A 9533-nucleotide genomic window follows, 5' to 3' on the forward strand; every position below is an offset into this window, starting at 1 on the left:
CAAGAGTTCAAGGCCAGCCTGGTCTACAGAATGAGTTCTAGGACAGCCACGGTTCTGCAGAGAAACCCTGTCTTGAACAACAAAACAAACAAACAAGCAAACAAACAGGAACCAAGAGTAGATGGACAGATCCCCTCCCATACCACCATCCAGAGGAAAGGTGATGCCCCCTACTTATCTCTGCCCCAGATCTGAGGTGAAAAAGACAGGAAGAATGTACTGAGGCTCGAGAGTCAAGGAGCCCTGGTTGCATAGCACGCTGTTCCATTGCTCTGGAGACAGGGTGGGACTGTCCCAAATAGCAGAGGGGTTGGGGCTGTAAGTCAGAAGTAGCTCTGACTGTTTCATCCTTTGGATTGGCTGAGGCATGGTATATAGCTGAAGTGCTCAGGAGGAGGAGTCAGCACAGCAGCAGACATGCAGCAGAGGAGTGGGCAGCTCTGAAACCTCAGAAGAAAGGCTCGCTCAGGTACCTGGTAAAAAGCATCCTTGGGGTTAGGGCTCAGAGGCAGTGCGGGGGACCATTTTCATCTCCTTACAGAGAGATCAGGAGAAGGCTGATATTTCGGGATCATAAGAGTTTTGAGTGTCTCCAAAGCCTGAGCCCACAAGCGCGTGTGTCTCTTGGTGACTGACAGGAGCATGTCCCTTGTTCTCCAGGACACAGAAAGGGCTGAAAACTCTCATAGGAGTGGAAAAATTAGGCAAGACAGCACCTTCTGGGGATCAACCTTTCTCCACAGAAAACTTCCATTCAATCCCACCTGCTTGTATGTCTGTCAATGGAGTCTTAGAATCTGCATTGTGTGGGGTGTGGAGAAGGGAACCTAGGACCTTGCTCAGGTTAAGCATGTGCTGTGCCCCCAGGCCCTGTAATGTTTTATTTTGTGTTATGTGTGTGTGTGTGTGTGTGAATATGTGAGTGTGTGCATATACAGAAGGTCAGAGGCCAGCCACGGTGCTATGTTTCAGGCGCTCTCCCCTTGGCTTTGTGCTCACCAAGCAGGCCAGGCTGGCCAGGGCCACGGAGCTCTGCCTGTCTCTGCCTCCCCTGCATGGGCATTGCGAGCACACACTGCCAAGCATGGGTTTTGGGGTTTGAACTGAGGTCTCCATGGTTACTTAGCAGGCACCTCGCTTACGGAGATATCTCCTTGGCCCCAGTGTTTTTTTTTTATTTAATTTTTAATATTTTTTATTACATATTTTCCTCAATTACATTTCCAATGCTATCCCAAAAGTCCCCCATAGCGCCCCCCACTTCCCTACCCACCCATTCCCATTCTTTTGGCCCTGGCATTCCCCTATATTGGGGCATATAAAGTTTGCAAGTCCAATGGGCCTCTCTTTCCAGTGATGGCCGACTAGGCCATCTTTCGATACATATGCAGCTAGAGACAAGAGCTCCGGGGTACTGGTTAGTTCATCATGTTGTTCCAACTATAGGGTTGCAGATCCCTTTAGCTCCTTGGGTACTTTCTCTAGCTTCTCCATTGGGAGCCCTGTGATACATCCAATAGCTGACTGTGAGCATCCACTCCTGTGTTTGCTAGGCCCCGGCATCGTCTCACAAGAGACAGCTATATTAGCCCCAGTGTTTGACACGACTGAATTCTAGCCTTTACCAGGCTTACCTCTGGTGAACCCGGTGCTTCTCATTTTGAGCGTGATTGGGATCATTTTTTTTTTCCTATTGCACTTTAAATCGTTTTGGGGGTTTATGGAAGCAATGAGTGAATGAACTAAATTCAAGAATATCATAAGATACATCTGAAGCAAAATACAAAATGAGACATCATGTATGCAGCATAGGAATGAGTATACAAATGTTGTCTGTTGAATACATATATACTTTGTTTGTTTGAAACAGGGCTTCTCTGTGTAGCCCTGGCTGTCCTGGAACTCACTCTGTAGACCAGGCTGGCCTTGAACTCAGAGAGCCACCCTCTTCTGCCTCCCAAGTGCTGGAACTAAAGATGTGTATCAACACACCTGACCTGTATTTTGTTTGTGGATCCATAAAATGAAAGAGAAGCCAGGCACAGTGACTTTTAATCCCAGCACCTGGGAAGCAGAGGCAGGTGAATCTCTGGGAGTTTGAGGTCAGCTTGGTCTATATAGTAAGTTCCATGACAACTAGGGCTATATAGTGAGACTATCTAAAAATACCAAAATTGACTAATTACAACGAGAGAGAGAGAGAGAGAGAGAGAGAGAGAGAGAGAGAGAGAGAGAGCAAGGTGGTACAGATCTGTAATACCTCCACTTAGAAGGCTGAGGCAGGAGGATCATGAGTAGTAGTCTGGGCTATGTAGCAAGTTCCATACCAGCCCAAACCACTTAGTGAGACCCTGTATGAAGGAAGCAAGGTCTAGGGAGAACAGCTTGGTGGTAGAGTGCTTGCCACACACTAGCACCCTGATATTGAGCCGCAGGGAGAAAGGGGAGGTGTTTAAGGGCTTCAATCTGTGAATACAGCCATCAGCACCTCTCACGTGCCTGCTTGACCAGGTCTTCCTGCCTCGATGGATTACACGATGGAGCCCAACGTCACGATGACCGACTACTACCCTGATTTCTTCACCGCCCCCTGTGACTCAGAGTTCCTCCTCAGAGGCAGCATGTTGTATCTGGCCATCTTGTATTGCGTCTTGTTTGTGCTGGGCCTTCTGGGGAACAGCCTGGTCATCTTAGTCCTTGTGGGCTGCAAGAAACTGAGGAGCATCACAGACATCTACCTCCTGAACCTGGCCGCGTCCGACCTGCTCTTTGTCCTGTCTATTCCCTTTCAGACCCACAACCTGCTGGACCAGTGGGTGTTTGGGACTGCGATGTGTAAGGTGGTCTCTGGCCTTTATTACATTGGTTTTTTCAGCAGTATGTTCTTCATCACCCTCATGAGTGTGGACAGGTACCTGGCTATTGTCCACGCTGTCTATGCCATCAAGGTGAGGACGGCCAGTGTGGGCACAGCCCTGAGCCTGATAGTGTGGCTGGCTGCTGTCACAGCCACCATCCCGTTGATGGTTTTTTACCAAGTGGCCTCTGAAGACGGCATGCTACAATGTTTCCAGTTTTACGACGAGCAGTCTTTGAGGTGGAAGCTCTTTACCCACTTTGAAATCAACGCCTTGGGTCTGCTGCTTCCCTTCTCCATCCTCCTGTTCTGCTATGTCAGGATCCTGCAGCAGCTGCGGGGCTGCCTGAACCACAACAGGACCAGAGCCATCAAGCTGGTGCTCACCGTAGTCATTGTGTCTTTACTCTTCTGGGTCCCATTCAACGTGGCCCTCTTCCTCACGTCCCTGCACGACCTGCACATCTTGGATGGATGTGCCACGAGGCAGAGGCTGGCTCTGGCCATCCATGTCACAGAGGTCATCTCTTTTACCCACTGCTGCGTGAACCCCGTCATCTACGCGTTCATAGGAGAGAAGTTTAAGAAACACCTCATGGATGTGTTTCAAAAGAGCTGCAGCCACATCTTCCTCTACTTAGGGAGACAAATGCCGCTGGGGGCGTTGGAAAGGCAGCTGTCCTCCAACCAGCGATCTTCCCATTCTTCCACCCTGGATGACATCTTGTAAGGGGAGTGTGCAGGGCAGGCAGCCTCCACCTGCATTGCTCTTCCTGGCCCCAATCTTCTCCCCTCCCCCCACTCATGTCTCCCTTCACCTCCTTTTCCCACTTCTGGTTTACAGGAACAGAGTCTCACTATGGAGCCCAGTCTGGTTTTGAACTCTCAACCTTTCTGCCTCAGCCTCCTGAGCGCTGGACCAGCACCATCCTACTTTAAAAGAGATAGAATACATGGTTTTCTTCATTGAAAAACGTGACCTCTTAGTTTTGGGATTTTTTGTGCCTGTGTCTATGACAGATAATGTCTTGCAGTTTTTCTCATTTATAATGATCCGGCCAGGTTTGGTTTCCTAAAATGTATTGACCAATACTCCTATCCTCAGGAGCTGAGGAGATGGCTCTGCAGCTAAAGGCACTTGTTCTTACTCTGAGAACTGGACCCAGTTCTCAACACCCACATGGTGGTTCAAACCATCTGCAACTCCAGTTTCGGGGGATCTGGCGTCCCCATCTTGTTCTGCAGACACTAGGAACACATATAGCAAGCATACATAACTGCAGGCAAAACACTTATACACATAGAACAGAGTAAAATAAAATCTATTCTCTGCAATGGTAAAAAAAAACAAAAAACGGTATTTGTGTGGAAAAAAATGGCATTACTTGCTCTTTGAAGGTTTGATACAACTTATTAATAAACCAATCCAGGGGTACTTCTGTACAAAGATTTGCATTTAATTACCAGACGGAAGCATTCAGCCTTTTTATCTGCTTGTGGTTTGTAAGAAATTCTGCTATTCTCTTTAAGTTCACAAGTACATGAGTATGAATTCTTGACAATTAATTTTGTTGAACAATCTTTTTGTAGTATGAGGGTGTCCCTTTCTGGTCCTGATACTGATCATTTGTGGCGCTCTCTCTCTCTCTCTCTCTCTCTCTCTCTCTCTCTCTCTCCCTGACCCATCTCCCTCTCCCTTTCCCTCTCCCCCTCCCCTCCCTCAGCCCCCTCTCCTAGATCAGTTTTGTGGGACTTATCTGTTGCTTAAATCTCTGCAGCGAGCCAGCCTTTGGCCTCGCTGACTTCCTGCCTCCTCTGCTTGCTGATTTCTGTTTTTATTTTCATTTCACCTATTTGCTCTGAGTCTGGTTTGATATGGGCTCCTGGAATTGTCTCTTATCTAAGCATTCACTCGATGCTACATAGTTCCATCTAAGCGCTTTGGTTTTGGGGTGCATTTTACACATTGTAAGTTTGGTCTTAGCCAGAAGTCTGAGAAGTAGTCGTCTACTCCTGCCTTAGCCACTGTTCTACTGCTGTGAAGAGACGCCGTGGCTAAAGCAACTTATAAAAGAAGACATTTAACTGGGGGCCTGTTCAAAGCTTCAGAGGGTTTATCACCGTGGTGGGGAGCAGGGTGGCAGGCAGGGAGGCATGGCGAGAGAAGCAGCTAAGAGCTTTCCATCCTGATCCACAGGCAGGAGAGAGAGCGAGAGAGAGAGAGAGACACAGAGAGAGAGAGAGAGAGAGAGAGAGAGCTTCTTCAACAAGGCAACACACCTTCTAATCCTTTTCAACAGTTCACCACCAACTGGGGACTAAGTATGCAAATATATGAGCCTATGGGGCTCACTTAAACCACCACAACCAGCAGAAATATTATTATATCAAGAATTCAAATTATTCTGGAAAGTAAAGAAGAATTCATAACATTGAGAAGAAAAAAACCACGACAACTTCATACAGTATCTACTTACACTCCTCTCAGAGAACATGCACATAGGGTTTTTTTTTTTTTTTTTTTTTTTTTTGGTTTTTCGAGACAGGGTTTCTCTGTATAGCCCTGGCTGTCCTGGAACCCACTTTGTAGACCAGGCTGGCCTCGAACTCAGAAATCCGCCTGCCTCTGCCTCCCGAGTGCTGGGATTAAAGGCGTGCGCCACCACGCCCGGCGCACATAGGGTTTTATTCCTTTAAGATATATCGAGAATTATTTTATGATGCAAGACATGGTTTCCATTCACCCGTGAAGGTAACAGGTTGCTTCTGCAGGTAACTAGTCACGCAGTTCGAGGCTTCTGTGTTCTCGTTCTTTCTCTGATTTTTTTCCTTTCTGCTTCTTTCTTGTTGCTTTTGTGAATCAGGGAGTTTAATGAGGGTTGCTTTCAGAGGTCTATGGGTGAAGAGCGTTTTGCAGGAACAAGAGCAACTACCAGCGGCCACATCACTGGAGACTAAGACTTCTGTATTCTTTATTTGTTTAAAACAACTTTTATTTTTATTTTTTATTTTTATTTGTTTTTTTTGAGACAGGGTTTCTCTGTGTAGCCCTGGCTGTCCTGGAACTCACTTTGTAGACCAGGCTGGTCTCGAACTCCCAAGTACTGGGACTAAAGGCGTGCACCACCACCACCTGGCACAACTTTTATCATATTTTATTTTTAAAAATGATTTATTATGAGTGTAGAGATCAGATCAGAGGACAACTTGCAAGAGTTGGCCCTGTTTTCCCAGTGTATGGGTCTCAGGGATGGAGTCCAGGCACCTTCCCCTTTGAGCGGCTGCACAGGCTGACTCCTTGGTGATTTTCCTTGGTTGTTTATCCCGTGAGTCGACAGAAGAGGCACCGCAAAACACCCAACTCTGATTACGGCTTATTTATTTTCCATTTTAATTCTGTTTGTTTTTACTGTATAGTTTGAAGCTGTTATTGGATATGGACAAATAAAGAATTGTTCTGCATATTTTTAAACCAAATAGCCTCTTTTGTTACTATGACATTTCCTTTGTGCCCAACAATAGTTCTTTTTGAGAGGTAGGTAGGTGGGTTTGAGACAGGATCTATCTACATAGCCCTAACTATCCTGGAACTCACTGTGTAGCCCAGGCTAGCCTTGAACTCACAGAGATCAACATACCTCTGCCTTCAGAGTGCTAGGATTAAAAGCACGAGTCACCATGTCTGGCCCAATAAATATTTCTACAAAGCAAGTTTGAGGTCAGCCTAGGATACAGAAGACCCTGTCTCCCCCCTCCCCCCAAAGTTCAAGGAAAGATAAAATTATTTATTGTTATGGCAAGAGGTTGCCAAGTTGGAATCTTAGAGTAGGATGTTGCTGAAGCCACAGGCTCGTAGCTCATCAGTTGTATCGGCCAGCAAGGCCACCATCATCTTCCTCACAGTCTCCATGCTTCTCTGACCAGTGACGGCAACATGCTGTGTGGGGTGGGACAGGCGACTCTGCAGTGTGTGAGAGACTTGGGGAGTGGAGAGGGGCTTCCGCGGACATTTTTCAAGACTGTCAGCTTCCAGGAGTCCTTAGCAGGACTCACTCGGGCGTCTTGAGTTACACTAAGCTTTCTGATGAGGCAAAGACCTGACTTGGTCCCGCTGCATCCCTTACAGCTGGCCTCAGGTAAGCTCTGTGAACTCCAGGAGGTAAGAGGGGGTGGAGTGAGCGGAGACAGAGGGATCATCTGTCCTGCCTGCCCACACAGCTGCCTGATATCCTTACGGAACCCGTCAACTTCCTTCATACATTTAAACAGGAAATCTTAGTAACGTAATGAAATAATCAGCGGATAGGTTAGGACTTGTTTGTTTGTTTGTTTGTTTTCTTTTGGTTATCACACTTGGGGTAACTGATATAACTGTTTGCTGCTCCCAATTCCTTACCCATTAAAGGGGGCTGGGAATGAAGGTAGAACTCGGTGAGGAATTGGTTAGAACAAGGAAGTTGTGCTCTATCGCCACCTGCTGTTCACTGTCTAGCGGTACCACCAGCTGCCCACAGTTGCAAAGAACTGGATTTCCCTGATGCTTTGGGTTCAACTGGCAAACCCGCATTTGGACTATGTGATTGAATACACATTAACAAGCAAGCAGGTTAACACTTGCAACAGTGTCTGGGGTACAGTTGGGATCCCCTGCCTGTCTTGCTCATTGCCACATCCCGGGTCCCAGCCGTTGTGTACTTGCTGGGTGGATTGAGAAGCTAGCCCCTGGAGATCATTAAGAACCAGGGAGAACTGTGGGTGGAGAGGCGGCTCAGCAGTTAAGATGATTACCACTCTTGCTGGAAGACCCGGGTTCAATTCCCAGCACTTACCTGTCAGCTCACAATCCCTTGTAACTCCAGATCCAGGGTATTTGTGGGTCTCCCTTCTTCCCAGGGTCATTGGCCACCAGCCCATGAGGATGAAGAGATCAGAGTCAACGAACAGGGTTTCGGACGGCCCGTGAGTGTGAACGGAAATGATGACACTCCAGGATCAGCTTTGGGGAGACAGAACAACTTTATTTGGGGTGAATCGAGGGCTGTATAGCTTTGGGGAAGGGGATAGGAATATCCAATGTTAGCACGAGCCATGTTGGAAATGTTATGGCCAGCAAATCAGTTTCCTGGAGACTGCCCACCATTTTGCATGGCTGCGATGGGTGTGCTTTGAGAGATATGGATCCCAGAGACCTCATCCCAGGATTGCTTCCCACTGCTGATCTGCCTTTCCTGTCACTATTACACAGCCTAATGATTCCGGGGTATCAGCCCACCCTATTGAGCAAACTTCTTGCAGATCAACATGAAGACAAACTTTTCTGAATTAGTGCTGTTTAGATGAATTAATGACTTTATAAAACTCCTGATTTAATTCAAACAACTTTAAGAAGAAAGTTAAGGAGATGGTTTTAGTCGTTTTGCCAGAAAGATGGAATAAAGTTAGTATCAAGAATAGAATGGGCCTGCTCCTCATTAGAATTGTTAGTAAAGGCTGCATAAGAAGGAATCCAGTGAGCCTTCACAATTATACTAAGAAGAGAAACTGGCTTGGGACAGATGTGTGATCAAGGAAAAACATTCACTCTTGGTCAGGCCCAAGGATGAGGCTACAGGTGTGCACTGTGATAAAGCGAGGCCATGTAAAACTGTTGCTGTGAACTTATAATGAGCTTAGAGAATGAAACACTGCTGTGAACTTAACTATCAACGTCCTTCTGTAACTCCCCTTTTGTGTAACATTTTATCTATGAGGTAATTTTATAAAGAACTTCTGTCTAAGAAGGTATAAATGCGGAGAGAAAAAATAAAGTGTGGCTCTTGGGGCTCTGCTCCATCCACCCAATGTATATATATGTATATATGTCTCTCTATGCACAATCTGTATGTGTCTGTCTATATGTACGTGCATACGTATAAATATAGGTATAAGTGTATGTACGCATGTTCACTTGTGAAATCGATGAAACAGTTGGTCATGCCCAGTCGAGTGTGTGCGCGCATGACTTTATCCTTTTTCTTTGTCTCTGGCTTATATAGCGTTGAGGAGTAAAGATCACAAGTAACTAAGGTTCTTTTCTTAATCCCCTGCTGCTATCAGTAGGAGTTGATTGCCAGACTCCATGAGCTTCTGGCCCCCAGAACAGTAAGAGAGAACTAAAGGCCAGGGGTCATCAGCCTTTGGTCTTCATCCTCTGTCTCCCACCCCAGTACCTGACCCTGTCGGGGCTGGCTCCCCAGCACAGGGTGGGCAGAGGTCATTAGTTGAAGGCTAAGGCACTGAGATGCCTTATGAACATGGGAGGCACTCTAGGAATCTCAGGTGCTTGCTGACCCGGTTCTTATCTTTATTTGTTTTGTTTTTTCCCTGATTGGTTTCTTAGAGGGAGAAAGGACGCTGAACCTATAATCTAACCAAGGCAACATTTCTCAGTTGTGATTCCATATGACGCTAGCTTGTGTCAAGTTCACATAAAACTTGCCAGGTCAACAGCACAAGCTGCAGAGGGGGCTCTCTGATTTCCAGGTAGGAAGCAAGGAAGAAGGTTGGAGGCAGGATGCGTGGCCGTCCATATCCCTTTGATGGAAACTCATTTCCCCAGGTGAAAGATCCTGGCACCTGGAAGTCCTTTAGCTAGGGGCTCAGAGTGTCTCAGTGGGATCCCAGGTTCCCTGTGAGG

General features: G+C 46.8%; 1 protein-coding gene across 1 annotated transcript; it reads left to right on the plus strand.

The window, feature by feature from the left end:
- Positions 1-417: 417 nt before the first annotated feature.
- Positions 418-3587, plus strand: Ccr8 (C-C motif chemokine receptor 8). The gene is made up of 2 exons (XM_029481071.2): positions 418-469; positions 2512-3587. The coding sequence occupies exon 2, from the start codon at positions 2526-2528 to the stop codon at positions 3585-3587; it is 1062 nt and encodes a 353-aa protein (XP_029336931.1). The 5' UTR covers positions 418-469; positions 2512-2525.
- Positions 3588-9533: the final 5946 nt, after the last annotated feature.

The sequence above is a fragment of the Mus caroli genome, unplaced genomic scaffold, assembly GCF_978045245.1.
Source record: "Mus caroli unplaced genomic scaffold, Mus_caroli_1 scaffold_11, whole genome shotgun sequence".
Taxonomy (NCBI): domain Eukaryota; kingdom Metazoa; phylum Chordata; class Mammalia; order Rodentia; family Muridae; genus Mus; species Mus caroli.

Coding starts and splice junctions, on each gene's coding strand:
- Ccr8 (XM_029481071.2), top strand. CDS start 2,526: ATGGATTACACGATGGAGCCCAACGTCACGATGACCGACTACTACCCT.